Source organism: Vigna angularis, chromosome 7 (genome assembly GCF_016808095.1).
Source record: "Vigna angularis cultivar LongXiaoDou No.4 chromosome 7, ASM1680809v1, whole genome shotgun sequence".
NCBI classification, from domain to species: Eukaryota; Viridiplantae; Streptophyta; class Magnoliopsida; order Fabales; family Fabaceae; genus Vigna; species Vigna angularis.
In genome coordinates this window covers 33,685,271-33,707,838 of record NC_068976.1, presented here as the reverse complement: position 1 = coordinate 33,707,838, position 22,568 = coordinate 33,685,271, and the positions used below count along the sequence as shown (strand labels likewise).

Here is a 22,568-nt window from a genome sequence, read left to right as displayed (position 1 = left end):
TTGGGCTGCCAATACTGTTGGGCCGCTACTACAGATTTAATTGGATTTGGGCCTACGTCTTAGTGTGGTGACGCCGTTTTGGTGCATCTTGGCAGTAGCTGCCTTAGGGGGTCTTTACCTTAGCAATTCATTTGGCAGAAAGAAGCAATCTCGTGCATTTTGAGGAGAAGAAAAGAACCCATGTGCTAGGGTTCAAGTGGGACGAAGCCCAGAAGAATGATCAGACCTGGGAAGGAGGTCAGCTCATAAGGTGATCGGATCAGAAGGATGATCAGACGTGCAAAGCTTGAACGATTCCTGGTCATAGTTAGTTGGAGTGGAATCGAGAAGCTTCCGAGTTAGTTGAAGTTCTTCCCCCTTTCCCCTATTTTTTTCCCCTTTATTTCTTTTTCTGTCTCTGAACTTTCCCTATAAAAGGGAGGTCTTATAATGAACAAAGTACGTGCATTGGGTGACAGACAGTGCATGGTAGTGGGTGATAGACGCTACCTAGCTTAGGGTTTTCAATTCCTGCTTTAGTTTTAGAATTTTAAGCTTTCATAGTGTTAGAACTCTGCTCTTGACAAGTAATTTCCTTTCATCCCTTGAAAAACTAATTTGGATTGACAAAGCTTTGTAATTTGTTCTAGTTTGGATAGTGAGTGAGTCAGTTAAAGTGTTTGAGAAAAACAATAAAACAGAATAGGAGGAAAACCAGTAGAATTGATTTACTGTTTGTAGAAAACTAATTTTTAATGATAATGTAGATATTCATTTTGGGCTTTTGGGAATATTGGAATGGATTTAGCACAGCGTTTACAGGCATTTGATGTACGCCTTACGCCTACAAGGCGTAGCTGGCTTCATACGCGCAAGACGCTAGCAAATTAAGCAGAAGTTTCTTCATTTCCAATTGTTGTGGACCATAACTTGTAAAAAGCCTCATTTTTTCATCTATTTCATCAGATGTTCTTTATTTTTTTTTTGAAGATGATAGAACGTGATCTTTGCTAGGAAGGCTGACATTATTGTTTGCTGCCTAAGATTAAACCATAAAACGGTGGTGCTTTTGCAATCCTTCATTTATTTTGTTTTAGTTAGTTTCAGCCATTTGGTTCCCTATTTCTTTTTTATTGAAGTTTTTGAGATAGGTGGAAACCTATGTTTTTTAAAACTATGGTAGATGGTTGATATAGACAAATGGGTAAACAGAAAAGGTTTTGTTTGTATATTTTTTAATCATATCTTTCTTCTCCCTTATATACCATTTTCTAAGATGGTTTCAAAGCCTATCCTATATCCATTAAAAGGGTATTTAATGTTGTACACGTACCAAGTTCAATAGTGCTGGATGAGAGGGGTATATTGGGAAAACAGGCAGTGAGGATTGCATCCCCCAATGATGAACAGGAACATTAGTATTTAACATTAGAGAACGTGCTGTTTCAATGAGATGTCTATTCTTTCTCTCAGCTATGCCATTTTGTTGTGGAGTGTGAGAACATGTTGACTGATATAAAATTCTTTTGGAAGAAAAAAATGAAGAAAATGCAGCAGAAAAATATTCCTTAGCATTATCACTTCTGAGAATTTTAATTGTCTTTCCAAATTGATTCTGAATTTCATTAACAAAGGACATAAAAATGGCTAAAAGTTCAGATCTCTCTTTCATAAGATAAATCCACGTACATCGAGAAAATTCATCAATGAAAGTTACAAAATAGTTAAAACCAAAGGAAGTAACCCGACTCGGTCCCCAAATATCAGAGTGAATGGTAGAAAAAATAGACTTACATCGTGTCTCAGATTTCTTTGGATAAGAAGATCTAACATGTTTTCCTAACTGACAAGACTCACAATCTAAGACAGGAATGTGTTTAAGACTTGGAACCATCAACTTCAGCTTAGACAAATTTGGGTGACCCAAACGATCATGTAAAATTTTAGGAGATGAAGTTGAAATGCAAGAAACAAAAGAGGTAGGTTTTAGGAAATACAATCCTCCTGACTCATATCCTTCTCCAATTCGACGACCCGTACCATGTTCCTGTATGACAAAGAAAGTAGCAGTAAAGGTTATAGAATTATTTAATGAACGTGTCAATTGACTCACGGACATTAAGTTATAAGGACAATGAGGAATATACAAAACAGAATTTAAGTTCAGTGAGGGAGATAAAGACACTTTGCCGATTCCTTGAGATGTCAATTTAGATCCATTGGCAATAGTAACTAACTGAGGAACTTTTTGAGAGGTAATGGAGGAAAACAAACGAATGTTACCAGACAAATGATTTGAGGCACCTGAATCAAGAATCCATGAACCTTGACATTCCGCAGATTGTGAGATACGTGCACTTGACACACTTGGCACTAAAGGAAACTGACAATGGCCAGTAGATTTGTCAAACTTGTATCTCAAAAATTCTTGATACTCTTCATTTGAACTTTGCACATACCCACTTCGACTATCATGGTATCCTCCATTAGCTCCTTTCCTTGAAGTGGCAGATAAGGAAAAATTAGTTTTAGTAGACGATGTCATTCTAGATTTGTGAGTAGGATCCAAAAAGAAACAAGGTCTTATGACTATGGGAAATCAGAATCCCTCTTCAACCATACTAAGAAATGAAGCTCATCAATGTGAAATTTAAGAGAGAAAACCCTAGGTGCAAACAACAACTACCAAACCAACGAAGCAAGGGCCAAAACACGCTGAGGAAGCTACGACGAAACTGTCTGCAACGGCGTAGTGTCGACCCAGTACAGAGAAGGAGGCGCGTGAGGAACACGCGTCAGAGAATCGCCGGAGACAGGCGGCGCGTGAGGACCACGCGCCGGGAACTTGCTGGAGATAGGTGGCGCGTGGCGGCGCGTGAAGAGGAGTCTGCTCTTGACTCCGACGAGGTTGGCCGTCGCTCAAGAAGATGGTCCAGATCCGTTGGTCACCGGTCAAAACCGTGACGGTGGCCAGACGGTGGCCGGCGTAGATCGGAGAGAAGCTGCGCGTGGAGGAGCGTGTGGAGGTTTCTAAGGAAGCGGCCACCAGGGTTGGGTTGCGCTTCTCAAGGCGAACCTAACCCTCAACTTTGCCTGACAAACGGCGGCGACGGTCGGCGACGGACGGCGGCGGTGATAGCATCGGCGGCGACGGAAACTGACGGCGACAGTAGTGGCACACTAGGTCTGGCTCTTGATACCATGTTAAAACACTAAGACATTTTATTCATATATGAAAAGTGCAAGTTACAAGGTTATGGTATTCTATATATATATATATATATATATATATATATATATATATATATAGAATACCATGACAGAACACAATGATACAATATAACCCACTTCTCAAGTTGGGTACACACACAAAACAACATCAAACATCAACATAAACATAATACATTTTAACAAACCCTATAATGAATTTTTGGTGTTGTGTACAAAAATGAATATATTTATTTGTATTGAAGCAGAGATACTATAATAATGAATGAAATCAATATCTAATAACAAAATTATGTTATAAGATATTTCCTATCAAATCATATCATAGTTATTCTTTGGGATCTCACATAAACTATAAGTGAAAGGGTGTGAACCTCACTTTACAAGCGGATTTTTTGAGGTTGTGTTAAGATTAAAGTATACTTTTTAAGATAGTGTCAAAGTCTACCCTAGCAAGATTTGTTGAGCATTGTCCTAATTGTTATTAAACCATCTACATGTATCTAGTACTGCATTCAAGATGTCTAGGTCTTGGGATAAGGGAGTGTGTTAGAGACCCCATATCAACTATTAGTGATTGGGTGCAAAACTTACCATACAAGCCAATTCTATGAGATCAAATTAGGTTTAATATCCACTTTCTAAAACCTACCTCTTTAATATAGTCAAATCATACGAGTTATTAGTGATTAGGATTTGATTTGTATGCTTTTTGATATATTTTCCTATTTGTCTTGTTTCCTGAATCTCAAGGTTGTAATGAAACCATTTCTACCCTATCAAACTCAATACCTAATTTTCCGGCTTCATCGCGAACATAGCGACTGATGGCATCATAAAAATTTACTTTATCGGCAAGAATTTGAGATAGTGAATTCTTTCCCGAACTCCAACATGCTCCTACTCAGTGCCGACAACAATTTATTGCAATAATCCACCCCTATCTTTTTATGTAGGTTGATCAGCATTTCAAACTGTGGTTGAGCCAGTAAATGTAATTCCACTTCTATCCACTTCAAATCTCTAGTAAGAAGAGTAAAGAATAATAAACTGATGGTTTCCTTAACCTCAATGAGGCTAGGTATGTAAACGAATGGTGGCAGAAAATAAATACCTGGAGTAAGGGAGAAAGTTGATTCAGTGAATCGATTAAAAACAACGGCACTATATCCGGGTTCTACGGTATACAAACTGTTATAGGCCGTTGTTGCTATTAGACCACCTACTTTCATGACAAAAGAAATTTTAAAAGAAGTTGAGATTTTTGAATGAAGAAATTTAAAATAAAATTAATTCAAAAGTAAAAAAATTGAAAATTATTACACGGAACCCAAAATATATATTACACAGAATCAGTAGTCCAGAATCATACCAGGGTCACAATTGTATGAATCTCATCAAGAAGTTCTTGAACACTTGTGAGTTCTAGAGAATATTTTGGTTCCTTCTTTGTCTAATGGAAGACTTGGCAAGGGACAAAGCAAATTAGATATATATATATATATATATATATATATATATATATATATATATATATTCCAGTCATTGAAATGTATCTAACACTGGCAATATATTTTGGGTTCCGTGTAATAATTTTTCATTTTTTTTTTACTTTTGAATTAATTTTCTTTTAGAATTTCGTATTATATATATATATATATATATATATATATATATATATATATATCTTTCTTCTTTTCCTCTGCCACAATAACTCTTTCCTTTTCTTCTTCTAGTAGACTCTTTCTTTCTACTCCTTCTCCTTCCCGACTCATCTTCGCTGCTATCATGTCTTGGTTTAAATTTCTTCATTCAAAAATCTCAACTTTTAAAATTTCTTCTGCCCTGAAAGTTGGTGGTCTGTTAGCAACAATGGCCTATAACAGTTTGTATACTGTAGAACCCGGATATAATGTCGTTGTTTTTAATTGATTCACTTAATCAACTTTCTCCCTTACTACAGGGATTCATTTTCTGCCACCATTCGTTTACATACCTAGCCTCATTGAGGTTAGTGAAACCATCAGTTTATTATGTTTTACTCTTCTTACTAGAGATTTGAAGTGGATAGAAGTGGAATTATATTTACTGGCTCGACCACAGTTTGAAATGCTAGTCAACCTACATAAAAAGATAGGGGTGGATTATTGCGATAAATTGTTGCCGGCACTAAGTAGGAGCATGTTGGAGTTCGGGAAAGAATTCACTCTATCTCAAATTCTTGCCGATAAAGTAAATTTTTATGATGCCATCTGTCGCCATGTTCGCAATGAAGCCGGAAAATTAAGTATTGAGCTTGATAGGGTAGAAATGGTTTCATTTCAATATCCGGAAGGGCTTTTTATAAAATCCGTGACAAAAGAATTTTATTGTCAATCTACTAAATAAAAATGAAACCGGTTTTTCGGGTTTTTATGTTGTGATATGCTGTTTTTGTTACCTGCTTTTATCTTTTGAATATGGATGAAGAGAGGTAGAATGAAAGTTAAAGAGGAGATAAACATTCAGTTTCATATAATAAAAAATTTACATTAAATTATATTAGTATTCAAATCATAACTAAACATTACATAAAATTATATTACTAACCTATACATAATACAAAAGGTATTCCAAACTTGGAAATCGATGACATAAAATGTCTAGCAGAGTAATACTGAACAGAAAAAGCGACGTAAACAGAGTACTCTCTGATCCATTCAGTCACACTCAACGCTTGCACCATCTTCATCGCACGACAACCAAATCATTTTTCGAATACATTCATTCGTACGTTCTTTCTTTCCTTCTACCTTCAAATTTCAATTTACCTATATTTCAAAGGCTACATCAACCCATCCCACACACCCAACTTAAAATACAAGTTGACTTTATTGCAGTGTTTGAATTGCATTCTTTTCTTATTTCAATATTGCTTCATGTTGTAGAATAGGTATCATGGAGAGTAATGGGAACTTGGTAAAGCATGTCGAGAAACAAACCACTCGAGTTTTGTTTTGTGGACCCCATTTCCCTGCTTCTCATGAATATACAGCAGAGTATTTGCAAAATCATCCCAGTACCAAGGTAAAATAAAATTGTTAATGAGTATTTCCTTCGCATTCTATTTGTCACTAAAACTTGTGTTTGTGTTTTTACCCTATTAGGTAACTCTTCTATGTGCAGTTACTTGTGGCTTAAGATAACGGCCAATACAATTTCTAGATAGTACTACTAGCCTTGCGGTTATACAATCTTTGTATTACTTTGGGAAAAATGTTCTCAGTATGTGGCGTTTGTAGGTTGATGTTCTCTCTTTTGAAGATGTGCGCAAGGATATTGCCAACTATAATGTCTGCATAGTAAAAAGCATTAGGCTAGATTCTGATATAATTTCTTGTACCGCTCAGATGCAGCTGATAATGCAGTATGGTGTTGGGCTGGAAGGTACTGTGATTACTGTCACTTGAGGTTTAATGCAGAATTTGAGCAAGATACTTGTTTTCCATATTTATTGTAGAAGTGATTTTGCATTTTATGTTTTCATCCATCCCGTTAAACCTCACTGGAGTTTCAAATTGATGAATCAAAATTTTTCTCCAAGGTGTTGATATTGATGCCGCAACAAAGCATGGAATCAAAGTTGCCAGGATCCCAAGTGATGTTACAGGAAATTCAACTTCATGTACTGAAATGGCCATATATCTAATGCTAGGTCTCCTCCGAAAGCATGTATGATATCTTCAATTTGAAATGAAAAATTTTGTTCTTTCTAAATGCATATTGAAGAAAACAAATAAGGTTCATGCAGAATGAACTGCAAGTTTCCATACAACAGAAGAAGCTTGGAGAGCTAATTACTGAAACTCTATTTGGTAAAACTGTGAGTGTATTGATTTTTGTTTTTTTGAAAACAATAATATTCTGTTCTGGTCAGCACTTTCTGTTCTTGTTCCTGGTTATTGTTTTTCGCAATGTTTACATACCTAAATAAAAATGAATCTCAGCCTATTCTTTTATAACTGTTCTTACCATTTGTTTTTGTTTTCTGTCACTGTGAAATCATCACAAATTTAATAGTTCTCCTGCTAACACCAAACTATTTGTAGAAAAACAAGCAAATGCAACATTAATGAAATATCATTTGGTTTAATTTGCTAGTTAGTTGTAGATTTTTGATGAATTTCCTTGTTATTGAGCAATTGTATATTTCAGGGTGCGCTTCTGGTAAATATTGCTAGAGGTGGTATTGTGGACTATGAGGCTGTGATAAACAACCTTGAATCAGGTCACTTAGGAGGGTTAGGCACTGATGTTGCTTGGACTGAGCCGTTTAACCCTGATGACCAGATATTTAAATTTAAGAATGTTATCATGACTCCTCATGTTGCAGGCGTCACAGAACATTCTTATAGATCCATGGCTAAGGTGTGTGGGGCCATTTCACAAAAATCCATTTTCCCTATGCTTAAAAGAAATCATTTCTTTTAAGCATTGAATATATTGATTAAAAGTAAAGAGAGAGGACCAATAAATTCTTGTCAAATCTGATACTTTCCTTGCCTATGTTTCCATTGCAGGCTGTTGGTGAAGTTGTTCTTCAGCTTCATGCAGGGCTTCCTTTGACAGGAATAGAGTTAGTTAATTGATTTACGACAAACAAATCATTTCATTATTGTCCACTTCCTGAATTTTATGATTTAAGAAAAATTATGAGGTGCCAAAACACTGCATTTTGAAATGAAAATTGAGATCAGGCTATATTATGTGTTGTGCATTTGTTCTATTGTTGGGGAGAACCAATTTTTCTTTAGTAGTGGGTTGTGGAAACCAAACAAAGTGACGCTTTGTCGTCAAAGTTATATGAATGGTTTATATGCATTTTCATTCCTGATATTTTAATTTTTGGTCTTTTCTATACAGAAAGAATCAAAGCATATTGCAGGGAAGAAATAATTCCATGTTTCTAATTACTTCTGTAAATAAGTCTTTGAAATGGAAAATATTTTTTATTATTTTTTATAATTTTAGACTAACATGATTGTCTACTAATATTTTCACATTTGCCCGTCCTCTGAAGTATCTGAATCCACAAAAAGTCATTTTCCCTATGCTTAAATTACTTTTGTAATTATATATTATCTACTAATATTTTCACATTTGCCCTTCCTCTGAAGTATCTGAATCCACAAAAATTCGTTTTCCCTATGCTTAAATTGCTTTTGTAATTTATTTTTCTGAATTATATATGCTATCATTGAATATATATTGATTAAGAGAAAAGAGAGAGGACCAATGAACTCCTGTCAAATCTGATACTTTTCTTGCCTGTTTATTCTGCTGCAGACTGTTAGTGATGTTGCTCTTCAGCTTCATGCCGGGCTTCCTTTGACAGGGATACAGTTAGTTAATTGATTTAGTGCTAACAAATCATTTCCACTTCCTGAATTTTATGATTTAAGAAGAATTCTAAGGTGCCAAGACACTGCAATTTGAAAAGAAAATTGAGATCAGACTATGTTATGTGTTGTCCATTTGTTGTTTAGTGTAATGAGCTGTGGAAACCAAATTTATGTTGCCTATTATATGCAGACAACTAATGTTTATTATTTTGGATTCCATGATTGGGAATGCATGACTAAGTTGTAGGAAGGACGAACTGTGATTTGAAATGCATGAAATCTTGAAATTTTGTTACATATTAGAAAATAACTTGATACTATTTTGCTTATAGTTTCTTGGATCAGAAGACTCCACTTGTTTCTAACTTGGATAACATGCAGATGTTATATTATAGTTAAAGTACATGTAATTACTTCTGTCAATAATAGAAATGAAATGATCATTTTCTATGTTTACTGATATAGTGGATACTTAAGTTAAGATTGTCAGTTTAGTATTTTGTTGAGTTAATCCATCTTTTTGATAGTTGTTTTTACCCTACAAGTTAATAAAATTTATCAGAATTTTAATTCTTTAATTACTTATTTAGCACTTCGTAAAGATGCTTTACATGCTGACTTTAAAAAATAAAGTATATAGATCTGATTATATATTATGTATTTTATATTTCAAAGAATGATTTAATGTTAAGTCACTGAAGACACATGATACAGAAAATATTACGTTACAATTATATTGAAATACTACAAAGGGGCTATGAAAGAGGCAAATACAAATAATACTTAAAATTAAAAATAGATATTTATAATATTAATCCGTAAGCTTGGACTTCATCATCATCAGGGGTTCTCGTTCGAATGAACAAGTTCCTGAAAGGTCATAATTGTAATCACATTAGTTTTTATAAAGATTAAGAAAACGTTAAATAAGTTTTTGAAATGAATTTTTTTTTCGTGATTGTCTACTAATGTTTTCACAATTTTGTTTCTTAATTTATTTTAATCCAGATATTAACGTGACAACTTCTTCCAACTTTTCAGACAAAATGACTTTCTTGAATTTGGATATTTTGGTTGGAAAAATTATCCGAAACAAAAAACTATTTTCGGAACATTTTTAAAAATATTATGCATATGCTTTATATATTTGTAAGAATTTTACTAATTTTATCAAACAAAGTTGATCCTTTTCCATTTACACAGAAAATAAAAACAAAAGTTACATATAACAACATATTATATTTGCTAATAACATGAAATTACATACCTTACAGAAATATAATTTACATATAGGATACATGGTTATTAATCTCAGCATTATAAATCTTTGTTATTTTCTACAATTTATGTCACACAAGAATAAAAATATGAGTGAATGACTCTTCACTGTGTGGCAAGCAATTTTGTGACAATTATTTTTTGAAACACGCTTACCTTCTTCAGCTTTATTTCTGGGTTAGATAAGAGCTTCTTTGGACTCAAAGAAACACTTGAGAATCTACATACTACAACTTTGAAGCACGGTAAACGTACTACAAATAAAATACCGAAAATGATCGGTGAAATAACAAGTCATCCTAGTAACTGCAAAAGTTTGATAAACAAGGGATTTTAAAATTTGAGTAGTTCAAATTTAGGAAAGGCATCAATCATGGTACTGCAAAAAGCAAAATGATTCAAGCCAAGAATAACTTAGTCATCAGACAAATTCAGGTGTTTACTTTGTTAAAAGATAAAATTTCAGCTCAGGTTAGATAGTAACACTACGAGAAAGAGAAAGTCATAAAAACCGAAAACAACATCTTAAGGAATTGATAAAGTTTATTTATCTCTCTGGTTGGAAGTCTCACATTCATTAAAAATAAGGTGAATTAACAATATATAACTGGATACAAATTTCATATAACAAACCGATTTCGTAAAATTGAGTTAGACTTAAAATTTATTTTTTAATATGATATGAGTTTGGTTAGAAGCTATTCTAGTAAAATTTGATACTTGCTGAGTTTATTGTTCCATCATCCTTAATAATAATAGCATTTAAAGTCCTGTACGTACCCTTCAAGAACCATCTTTCTTCTTGACCAAGATGATTGGAGGAGAGAAAGGACTACCACTTAGTTGAATGATGCCTTCCTTTAATATGTTTTCCACCAACTTTTCAATTTTTTCCTTCTGACTATGAGGATACCTATAAGGTCTAACTTTAACAGGGTTGGAGCCTTCTAACAGTGGTATGTGATGGACATGAGACCTAGGTGGGGGTAGACAAGAAGGGTTGCTAAACACTGAACTGTATGTATTTAGCAAAAGTGGCAATTCTGGTTCCATTTCAATAGGAATTTCAAGCAAGGGAGAAGGAGTAACATCCTCTTGATGTAGGGGATTGAGGAGACAAATGATGTTGTGAATCTAGTAGAATATGAGGGTGATGACTTGGTTATATTTGTATATTTTTTCTCATATAATTTGGCCAAAGCTACGACTCTCAACAAAGTTGATGGGGTCATGGTCACTACATCATGTTTAATGTCAACATTTAGGCCACTAATAAAACAATTGAGAACAACTTCTTTCGTCAAACTTCTGATCTATTCGCCAACATCAGGAATTTTAAGTAGTAGTCTGATACAGAGCCATGTTGCTGCAACTTGAAAAGATCTGCCATTGGACAATCAAATGGTGAAGGTCCAAATTAAGACTCCAAAGCGCGGTTTAAAGTTGTCCAAGTGGTGACTGCTTCCATCTTCTGTAACATCTAAAACCATGGTGCCACCTCCTTCTCAAAATGCATTGAAGCAATTTCCACACAATTTGCATCCGAGGTGTTATGATAGTTAAAGAACTTTTTTGCTTTAAATATCCACTCTAGCACCAGTGTAGAACCACCAAAATGAGGGAAACCCAACGAAATGTCCCTTGTCATAGGAGCCATGGTGATTGGAGTAACCCTCGTTGCGGAACCCGAGTTTGTTGAACTTCCAATAGATTGAGACACATTTCTAATAACTGTTACAACGTTATTTGGATCTGGTCCATCTTCTTGTCCTGCAACTTGGATTGAACTACAAGAGCTACTTCGAGCTTCTCCACTATTATCAATAAACGACGCAAATCCTCCACACTATTTTTGACCTCGTTTTGTAATTTCTTCAAAAGTGTGTTCTCTGTCATGGAGTCAAAGAAAGCACCAATGTAGCAGTGCTCGAGTAGAGAGAATTTGTAAGAAAGAATTTATAGGGAACCTTTTGTATTAAAAAGAGAACAATCTGAAATAGTGGTTGCAATGGTCATCAGAATCATTGGAACACCACTTGGGGAGAGAGTCATTCCTAAAAAGAAATTTTCAGAAAGAAAGGTTAGGTCAAGAAAATGAGACATAGAGAATGTTACCCAATTCTCCATATGTTTACCACTATTACCCAATTCTCCAACGCGTGTTACAGAACCCTAAACTTTCTCAGACAAAATCTCTAATTGCCATAAACATTTTAGTTTAATTAAATTTTCTTAATTTCTTTAATTTAAAAGAAAACAAAAAATTTACTTCAGACTCATTTATAAATATCTTACAATTCGTCATGTTATTTAAAAAAATAATATCAGCATGCAATTTGACGGTATAGTTCTAATTAGAACAAATTTTCAAAAGTCAAGAACCATTGAGACAAAAAAAAAAAACTAAAAGACTTATTTGAGGTTTCAAAAAAAAAAACCTGAAAATGAAAAATTTTAAACATTTTTCGATATAGTTTATACAGAATTTTTAAAACCATATGAAAACCATGATCCGGAACACAGAATAAGGAATAGGTAGTTAGCATTAAACAATATAACTGCTAGTCTTCTATTGAATTCCGAATGTTATTGCATTGATGACTGTTGCATGATACCTGCAACTTGCGAATATAAAAATCTTTTCAATTCTACATTGAATTGGAACATAGATATAGTAGCAATTGTGACTGAGAAATGTTACGGGTGGCAATGTATAGTGACGACATCACTTTTCTTCACTTTTTTTTTCTTTTACCTCAAACTTTTAAAAACCACTTTCATTCTTCATGATTCACCTTTGATTGAGCTGTCTCAATTGCAAATAATACTCATCTTGCAAGTGATTAACAGGTAATTACACTCCATTTCAAAAATAACTTAAGTTTGAAACAGAGTGAAAATAAGATAATCAGAACAAGAAATGAAAGAAAGACGTAAAAAAAAAGTTTATGGTAAAGGTGCACTTTTTTCAAATAGTCCAATTCAAAGTTATCAACCTTATAATTACTATTTGAAACATAATTTTGTGTTCCAGTTAGTAATCTAAAGGGCTTATTCAAATATTTCTGGAAATCTGATATGAAAAGTACACACCAAAACACCGGAAGCGATGCAGTCTTTTTTTCACATCGTAGGATGCCCCAAAAAGGATATGGGATGCAGAATGGGAGAGCCTTTATTACTATTGCCCAAGGAAATATGAGAAACCTTGACATTTTAATCGAATCGAACCCAAACCCAAGAAAATCCATCTAAAGAATTTCAATACAATTACACGTTTTCCAAGATAAAAGATTAGAAAAATGTCAAACTCAAAAGACACATCAATATCAGACGGAGTACTCACCTAACATTCCCTTATTCTTTATAATTTTTACAAAATAACTCCTGGTAACTTGAAGATCGGAGAGTTCTCTGCAAATAAACTTCTCGAGAGAGAACCAAAACATGGAATTCTTCCCAGATCATCCAAAGAGCTCAAAAACGGAAGTTTTCCTCTTCCACATCTTTTTTTATGATGTCCTCTGTAACTAGAGTGAGGGAGGGAGAGATATAACAAGACTTTTAATCAGTAACTGATAAACTCTAGTCTTTATGTACTCTTAATCAGGCAGCCCAGCATATACAATTAAACAAATAAAACAGTAAGAATTGTTATTCATAGTAGAGAGAGAATACGAAGGATGGGATTTTTATGGAGAGAAAGGTAAGCTTCCTGGGCTCATTAAAGTATTACCTGTACAAAGGTTCCATCGGTAGCCATAGAAACAGGTGGTTTGAAAAAGAGTCTCATGGAAGGAAAAAGCACATCGTGTTGGGTTGGGCCCATGCAATCTCAGCTTTAGAAAGTAGTTCATGTTCAACTTTATTGTCAATCACCTCACTCCTTGAAGAACATTAAATCATTCAAGTTTATCATAAAACACCACCACGGATGATTTATTTTCTCAATAACAATTTCCTGTTTTTTCCTTCCCAATCAATAACCAGCTCCACCCCTTCATCTTTCTAGTAGAAACAATAACATGGTAAAAATGGAATCAAGTAGAATTTTTGGTAGAAATGATCCTATTGGGCTTTCAGTAGATTTAAGTTGAACATGAAATAGCATGCTGCACTTAAAAGAAAAGTATAGGCAATAACTAGAAGTATAAAGCATAGTTGGTTCTAATCCAAAATAATCAGCCTATATCTATCATCGTACGCGCTCCTTAAATTCTAGCCCAGCAGTGAGAGAGGAATGATACAGTCTATTGTTGAAAAAGGGATTGGACAATTTTCAGCCCAGCAAGTGAGAGATTTCTACAAATACAAAGGTTTAATCCCGTGCAAAACTCGTGAGGTGGGCAGCCTCAATAATTAGTACCCATGTGTTAAAACTAAGAAATGGTTTACATTGCATTGACGTATTTAATATATAGTTGAAAATAAGAATGATTTTATTCTTCTCAATCATGTAAATTAAATTCTCCTTTCCTCTGACAATTTAATCTTTTAAAATAGGAAAATAGGGAAACAAAATAATCTAGACATATGATCCATGGGATTTGAATTGAATACTTATGCAAATCTCTCTTTTTCTATCCTTTTTATTGTTGTTGATATTATTTGTTAAGTAAATTTTATAAAGAGAGAAGAAAAATTATTTTCAAAGCACAAGAAATCAATTTATCCCGTTATCTTGATATTTGTCTAAACACGTTAACCATTTTGTTGCACCGTTCTAACATAGAGGAAAAACTTTTTGATTAAAAAGAAAATAGTAGTGTGAATCAAGATAAAGAAAACTATTCAGATCTTTTTCTTTTATGAGTATACATTGTATTGTGATTTTAACGAGGATTTATGAAAAAATTATTTGAATATGAGTATACAAAAGAGATTGATGTATATTAACATGAATCCATAAGAGTGGATTCTTTTGATGGATTTATCTAGTAAGCAAAAAATTTGAAAAATTATTTAAAACGAGAAAATAGAAATAAATAAGAAGATGAAGTAAGAATGTTATATAAGCATTTACAATATTGATGGTGTTACTATCGAGTAGGATCGACCGACCGGGCATGCTTAGTCAATACTGAGTAGGTGGGATTGACTGACCAATCAGACCGATCGGGCACGTAAGCGTGATGGAAACCAATCGTTCCCGGTTGAACGCCAGGGTAGTACTCACGAACTCTCTAGCCGTTGGCTGGAGATAGCTTTTGAATGACCATGAATGCGTAATTAATGGTGTAACGGTCATTGTCGAGCAGTTAAGGTGAGCATTGATCGTCATTAAGAGATAAATTAATGGATAATATTCTTTGAAACCATATAAATAATAAGCGATTGAGAAGGTAAACTCTCTGATCTAATTGATTTTCACTAGACTTGCAAAGATAAATTCTAACTTGAGCGTCAGAGTGTTTCTTGCAGGTCACCCCACTTTGACATTGAGAGAGGAAGAGTCAGGAGGTAAGGCAGAAGCGAGAAGGACCGATCGGTGAAGGAGGAGAGTTCCCGAGCGTAGCAGCAGGAGTTTCCCTCGATCCCTTTCAGCAGAAACATTTTGGCGCCCACCGTGGGGCCGAGGATTGTAGAAGACACCCTATTGAGGCCATAAGGATGGAGCAAGACCCGACAACGTTTATGCAGGAGATGAGAAGAAGGATGAAGGCAATGCAGGCAGAGATTGAAACCCTTAGAGGCGAGCGTGATGTGGCTAGAGGGGCGCAAGCTAACCGGCAATCTTCCGCACGCGCCCCAACACCACCTATTGTAGAAATGCTGGAAACGGAGCCGGACTCGGAAGAAGACACAGATCCTACCAATGACAGTCATTATCATGGGGAGGATCAAAGTGAGGCTAGCTCACATCGGACCGCAAACCGTCCAGTCCCATCCGGCCGAGCGAGAGCTCTGCATCCGTTCACAACGACAGTCATGGAGGAATAGATTCCGGAGAGAGCATTCCTGGTCCTGGAGAAGTATGATGGGTCAGGCGATCCGGAGGAACATTTGAGATCCTTCGTCGACGCCATGACCATCTACTCCCCTAGTGAAAATGTGTGGTGCAGAGTTTTTTCCTTATCGATAAAGGGAGAAGCATTAGCTTGGTTCCATTCTTTGAGACCTCGACCCATCAGTAACTTCGCTACCTTGAGGGACATGTTCGAACGACAGTTCTCTGCGGGTAGAGCTCGAAATTTGACGTATCTGGAGTTGAAGAATATAAAGCAAGAAAAGGGAGAAAGTCTTAGAGACTTCATGGACCGGTTTACCATTAGCACTTTGACCACCGCTTTGAGGCCTTCCCCTTTCGCCGATAATTTGTTTGCGAAACCCCCATTAACCTTGGATGAGTTGCAAGAGAGAGCCTCTTGGTTCATCAGAATAGAAGAGATGAGGACGGTTCAGAGGCGACAACAGGAGCAGAACTCAACTTCAGGGCAGGAGAATAAGGAAGGCAAAAAACCGTTCGTACCCCGCGAGCGGCCAAAGGGCCAGAAGTACAGAGATGGCCTGAAAAGGGGTAGATTTGAAAAGTACACCCCATTAAATATGCCAAGGGCTAGAGTTTTGGAAGAAGCCTTGAGTGCAGATCTGATTCGTGTAAGACCTTACGGAACTAAACATTGTACCTAACATCTAAACATAGGGCATAACACCGAAGAGTGCACGGTGTTGAAAGTTAAAGTGGAAGAGCTGATCTGGGCGGGTCACCTGAAAAAGTTCGTTAAGGAGGAACGGAGAGCGAGAAGCCCACCCAGGAGGGTGAGGGTGGAACGAAATGATAGGAGAGATGATAGACGCCCGAATCGTAGGCGGAGTAGAAGTCGTAGCCATGACTGATCGTTGCGTGGCACGATAAACACTATCTCTGGAGGTTTTACTAGAGGGTCATCGGCGTCAGCAAGGAAGAGAAACCTAAGGGAGCTTAAAAGCGTTCATCGGGTGGATGTGAGGAAGCGCTCCATGCCGCCAATCATGTTCACCGATGAAGATTTTCATGCTCCTGATCCAGATCAAGACGATCCGATGGTAATAACAGCTGCTATTGCTCGGTACAACGTAGGAAAGATGTTGGTGGATGAGGAAGTTCTATGAACATTTTTTACTTGAAGATGTTCCAGCAGATGGACATATCCGAGGACCTGATACCCCGTATAACGAGCAGATAGTAGGATTTTCGGGGGAAAGAGTGGATACGAGAGGATATGTAGATCTGAGAACTTGCTTGGGAATGGAGCGGGATAAGGAGCTGAAGACCAGGTTTTTACTAGTAGACGCAAGCACATCGTATAATGTGTTGTTGGGCCGACCGTGCTTAAATGCATTCGGGGCGATTGTTTCCACGCCCCACCTCACACTCAAGTTTCCATCGGACAATTGAACCATTTGCACCGTTTGATCCGACTTGAGGATTGCTAGAGAATGTTATGTGGCCGGGTTGAAGGTTCAACCATCCTCGTCTGATCCACCCAACCGGTAGAGGAGAAGACGATAGGAGGTAGCCATGGCAGATCTAGATCCGAGAACTAATACCGATGATCGGATGGAACCAATGGGAGAAACAAGGCCTTTCAGCCTTGGGCGGAAGGAGAAATAGGTTACTACCATTGGAAGTGAGTTGGAGGAGGACCAAGCCAGGTCGATAGGTGCGGAGTTGAAGAAGAACAAGGATTTGTTTGCCTAGACTATAGCCGATATGCCAGGGATCCACCCAAAGATTATGTCGCATAAGCTGACATTGTTCAAGGAGGCCCGACCGGTGGCACAGAAGAAAAGAAGACTGGGGGAAGAGAAGAGATTGGCGATGGCAGTTGAGGTAAAAAACTTGCTGGAGGTAGATTTCATCCGTGAAATCAAGTACACAACTTGGATGGCGAACGTTGTGATGGTGAAGAAGTCAAGCGGGCAGTGGAGAATGTGTACAGACTTCACGGATCTCAACAAAGCCTGCCCTAAGGACTCTTATCCGCTACCAAGTATTGATGGGTTAGTGGATGGCGCTTCGGGGTTCCAAGTGCTAAGTTTCCTGGATGCGTATTCGGGATACAATTAAATTCCTATGTTTCCCCCGAATAGTGATAAGACGACCTTCATCACCGAGCGGTCTAACTATTGCTATGAGGTTATGCCGTTCAGTTTGAAGCAATAGGGGGCTACCTACCAACGGTTGATGGATAGGGTCTTTTCCAGTCAGATAGGTAGATGCATGGAGGTCTACGTGGATGACATGGTGGTGAGAAGTCGTTCGGTAGAGGAGCATGTGAGGGATCTTGCGGAGGTTTTCTGTCAAGTTTGAAAGTACAATATGCGCCTTAATTCGGCCAAGTGTACTTTCGGGGTACCGACGGGAAAGTTTCTAGGTTTCCTGCTAACAACCAGAGGAATAGAGGCGAACCCCGATAAGTGCAGGACGATACTTGAGATGAAGAGCCCTCAGAAGCTGAAGGAGGTTCAGAGGTTGGTAGGAAGGTTGACTTCATTGTCGCGCTTTGTTCCAAAGCTGACCGAGCGGATAAAGCCGATTGTGAGAATCATGAAGAAAAGTGCGGGTACTGATTGGGATGACCAGTGTAAGAAAGCCTTCAACGAGGTTAAGAGCATACTAGTCAGCCCACCGGTTATGGGACGACCAGATTCAGGGCATGCATTACAGTTGTTCCTGACAATTTCGGAGGACACGGTCAGTTCGGCCTTGGTGCAAGAGCAACCCGAGTTTAAACTCATGTACTTTGTTAGCAGAACGTTGCAGCCCACAGAAACAAGGTACAAGCGAGTCGAGAAGATCGCTTTGTCCCTAGTGATGGCAACGCGGCGCCTAAGGCCATACTTTTAGAGTCACTAGGTGATAGTAAGAATGGATCACCCGATCGTAAAAATCCTACGAAAACCAGATCTGGCTGGGAGAATAGTAGGATGGTCAGTAGAGTTATCTGAATTCCGGTTACAATTTGAGCCACGAGGGTCAGTCCGAGGACAGCACTTGGCCGATTTTGCGGTCGAATTACCTTGGGAAGAAGAATGCCCTCGAGCATGGACCCTTTATGTGGATGGTTCTTCTAAGCGGTCCGGGGGAGGGGCAGGAATCATTTTGGAGGGACCGGACGACTTTGTCATTGAGTAGGCAATTGTCTTCCGGTTCAAGATAAGCAACAACCAGGCCGAGTATGAAGCAGTGATACCCGGCTCAAACTGGCTAAGGACTTAGGGGCGATTTCGGTCAAATGCCAGACTGACTCCCAATTGGTGGTGGGACAACTGAATGAGAGTTTCCAAACCAAAGACGATCAGCTGCTTCGTTATTATCATAAGATAAAGGAGTTGGTGAAGCAATTTCGGACGGTGGAATTTAAGCATGTGTCGAGAGAGCAGAATGTGAGGGCGGATGTTTTATCCAAACTCGCCAATTGTAAGGGGAAGGATCACTTGTCGTCGGTCATAAGGCAAGTTATGATGAGTCCTTCGATGGAGTATCTGTCGGTCCACGAGGTTGGCAGTAAACCTAATTGGAGGAAGGACATTAGAGAGATTATTCAGAAGCAGGAGAGCGACTCACATATCCGAGCGGTGGAAGCCAAGAAAGCCGCTCGGTTCTTACTAATAGGGGAGGATCTGTACAAGAGAGGGTTCTCCTTACCTTTATTAAAATGTGTGCCCGCGGAGGAAGCTGAATATGTTATGAGGGAGCTGCACGAAGGGGCATGTGGAATGCATACTGGGCAGTGAGCTTTGCGAGCGAAGGTGATAAGAGCGGGCTATTTTTAGCCGACAGTAGAAAATGACTGCAAGATATTTGTACAAAAGTGTTTGAAGTGTTAAGAGCATGGCAAGAACCTCAATCTACCATTGGTAGAGTTACACAGTTTGATGTCCCCTTGGCCGTTCGCACAATGGGGAATAAATATTGTGGGTTTCCAATAGGCCGAGCTCAGAAGAAATTCTTGCTAGTAGCAATCAATTATTTCACCAAGTGGGTAGAAGCAGAGCCGCTCGCAACAATCACGGTGGTGAAGGTTCAAAAGTTTGTGTGGACACTCATATGCCGATTTGGAATCCCCAAAACCCTAGTTACGGACAATGGGCGACAGTTCGTTGATAAACGCTTGGGGGATTTCTATAAAAGGTTGGGAATTAAACATGTAACGAGCTCGGCCGAGCATCCCTAGACGAACGAACAAGTGGAGCGGCCAATAAAAGTCATCGTTGCGGAGCTGAAGAAAAGGTTGGGAAGTGCTAAGGGAGCTTGGGTGGATGAGCTTCACGAAGTCCTTTGGGGATACCGTTGCACACCGCACGGTACAACTGGAGAAATCCCGTTCAACCTTACATATGGGATGGACGCCATGTTCCCAGTAGTGGTAGGGGAACCTACCATTAGAAGGGGAATTCAAAGTTTGCAAGATAACAATGATGAGCTTCGAGTGGAGCTAGACACCTTGGATGAACAAAGGGAGGTTGCAATGATCCGAGCGGAGGCCCAGAAACGACTTCTTGCGAGACGCTACAACACTAAGGTGAGACCTCGACAATTTTTTGAAGGAGATCTCGTGTGGAGAAAAACGGTCGAAGCCCGACGAAACCGATCAGCGGGAAAACTAGCCGCGAATTGGGAAGGTCCCTTCAGGATGGTTGAAAACTTAAAGAATGGAGCGTACCGTTTGGAGTATCCGACGGGAAAGGCTATACCCAATACATGGAATGCGTCGCATTTAAAATTTTATTTCAGCTAAGAACTCTGTACTTTTTATTCCATATCAATAATATTATGATTTTCATCACATCATGAAATCTCATCATGTCATAGCAGCCGAGCGGGTGAGGCAGATTTCTTTTGTGAACTCTCACCTTGGTCTTAGGGCACGCTTCTAGAGAGTTCCTAAGACCTAAACCGAGTGGGTGAGGCAGATTTCTCTCGTGAACTCTCACCTTGGTCTTAGGGCACGCTTCTAGAGAGCTCCTAAGACCTAAACCGAGCGAGTGAGGCAGATTTCTTTCGTGAACTCTCACCTTGATCTTAGGCCACGCTTCTAGAGAGCTCCTAAGACCTAAACCGAGCGGGTGAGGCAAATTTCTTTCGTGAACTCTCACATTGGTCTTAGGGCACGCTTCTAGAGAGCTCCTAAGACCTAAACTGAGCGGGTGAGGTAGATTTCTTTCGTGAACTCTCACCTTGGTCTTAGGGCACACTTCCAGAGAGCTCCTAAGACCAAAACCGAGCGGGTGAGGCAGATTTCTTTCGTGAACTCTCACCTTGGTCTTAGGGCACGCTTCTAGAGAGCTCATGAGACCTAAATCGAGCGGGTGAGACAGATTTCTTTCATGAACTCTCACCTTGGTCTTAGGGCACGCTTCTAGAGAGCTCATAAGACCTAAACCGAGCGGGTGAGGTAGATTTCTTTCGTGAACTCTCACCTTGGTCTTAGGGCACGCTTCTAGAGAGCTCCTAAGACCTAAACCGAGCGGCAATAAATGACTATTCGCGAAGACATGATAAATAAAGCATGAAATTAAATGAGGCATATGCGTCCGAAATAAGTGTTCGACAGGTGTGTATTCATCTAAAATAAGTTCATTACAAGGTACAAAGGTAAAAAAAGCAGTAAAATTCTATGTCTAAGACCTAGGGCTGGACATCAACCCCATCGGTCTCTGCGATTACTTCAACGATAGCTTCAACATTGGGGACGGCCGGAGGTGAGGGTGGAGGAACATGGATCGGAACTAGTTTCTCATCAACCACCATCATGCTCACGTCAAGGCGGGGATCGTCGGTGGGAACTTGAAAGAGGAGGTTGCACTGGGCGAGCGCTTTTTCGAACTCGAGCAGATGCTCGTTCACCACCTCATCGCCCAGAAGCTTGTTGTCTGCCTCCAATTTCGTCACCCGATCCTGGAGTGAATCCCGCTCGGCCAACAGGCCATCCCTCTCTGTCGTCAACTTCGTACTGGAAGTGGTGGCTTTTTGGAAGTCAAGCTTTGCATCGTCCAAAGACCGTTGCATACGGCGTTGGGTAGCACGGGCCTCGGCATACAGAGTGCTGGCTTTCTTCTTGTCCTCCTCTGCCATTCGTTCAGTCTTGGCCAAACGGAGGGTCAAGTCCTGGTTGGACTTGACGACAACATCAAACTTCTCTTGAAGAGCTTGAAGCTTTGTGGAAGCCAAGCCTCTCTTCTGGGCGGCATAAGCCAAACACATCGTCAACCGAGCGGCCAACTCCATAGCCATGTCGGAGGCCTCCTCCTCGGTCATCCCGCTGAACAAGGCCTTTTCTTCAGCGAAAAGGTCAAAGTGGATGCGCTTCGCCACCCACGAGTTGGGACTCAACGACCTAGAAAGGGGAGGACCGTCGGGCAGAATCCTCTTGGCACGTTTGGATTCGGCAGAGGACTCCCGAACGACTTTTCGTTTGCTCTACTTCTTTGGGATGGACTCCGACTGAGGAGCTTTGTCGGCAGGGCGATGAGGGGAGTTGGGCGAAGGAACTTCAACAGCGGGCGGAGGAGGTAGTGCTTTTTGGACTGGTAGGGACGTTGCAGGGACGACAGCAGTGGTCGGGGCGCGGGAGGAGCTCCCTCCTGGATTCCTTATATAGCCCCCCGTCTGAGCGAATAGACGGGCGAAGGTGCTGCTCTTTGATGGATCCATCTTGGACAGATAATCTGCACATTAAAAATGAATTTAAATAAGTTCCAAATGGCTGCTCAACA

At 38.9% G+C, this 22,568-nt stretch overlaps 1 protein-coding gene across 7 annotated transcripts; it reads left to right on the top strand.

The window, feature by feature from the left end:
• Nucleotides 1–93: 93 nt before the first annotated feature.
• Nucleotides 94–8,795, top strand: LOC108319677 (uncharacterized). 7 transcript variants are annotated; one of them, XR_001831311.2, is made up of 9 exons: nt 94–337; nt 5,815–5,976; nt 6,135–6,273; nt 6,489–6,633; nt 6,791–6,918; nt 6,998–7,069; nt 7,402–7,614; nt 7,767–7,903; nt 8,533–8,795. XR_001831311.2 is itself a non-coding variant. In XM_017550893.2 (9 exons), exons 2-9 carry the CDS (start codon nt 5,846–5,848, stop codon nt 8,576–8,578), a joined length of 822 nt encoding a protein of 273 aa, XP_017406382.1. In that variant the 5' UTR covers nt 94–337; nt 5,815–5,845; the 3' UTR covers nt 8,579–8,795. The 7 variants fall into 7 exon arrangements, 6 of the variants coding, with proteins under 6 accessions (XP_017406382.1, XP_017406378.1, XP_052736272.1 ...); XM_017550893.2 differs by having other exon boundaries at nt 6,597–6,633; nt 7,767–7,822; XM_017550889.2 differs by having other exon boundaries at nt 7,767–7,822.
• The last annotated feature ends 13,773 nt before the right edge of the window (nt 8,796–22,568 follow it).

Bases quoted from the DNA above. Each gene is read 5' to 3' on its own strand.
- LOC108319677 (XM_017550889.2), top strand. From the start codon at position 5,846: ATGTCTAGCAGAGTAATACTGAACAGAAAAAGCGACGTAAACAGAGTA. The intron at 5,977-6,134 runs GTACGTTCTTTC...TTCATGTTGTAG, and splicing joins TTTTTCGAATACATTCATTC to AATAGGTATCATGGAGAGTA. The intron at 6,634-6,790 runs GTACTGTGATTA...TTTTTCTCCAAG, and splicing joins GTATGGTGTTGGGCTGGAAG to GTGTTGATATTGATGCCGCA.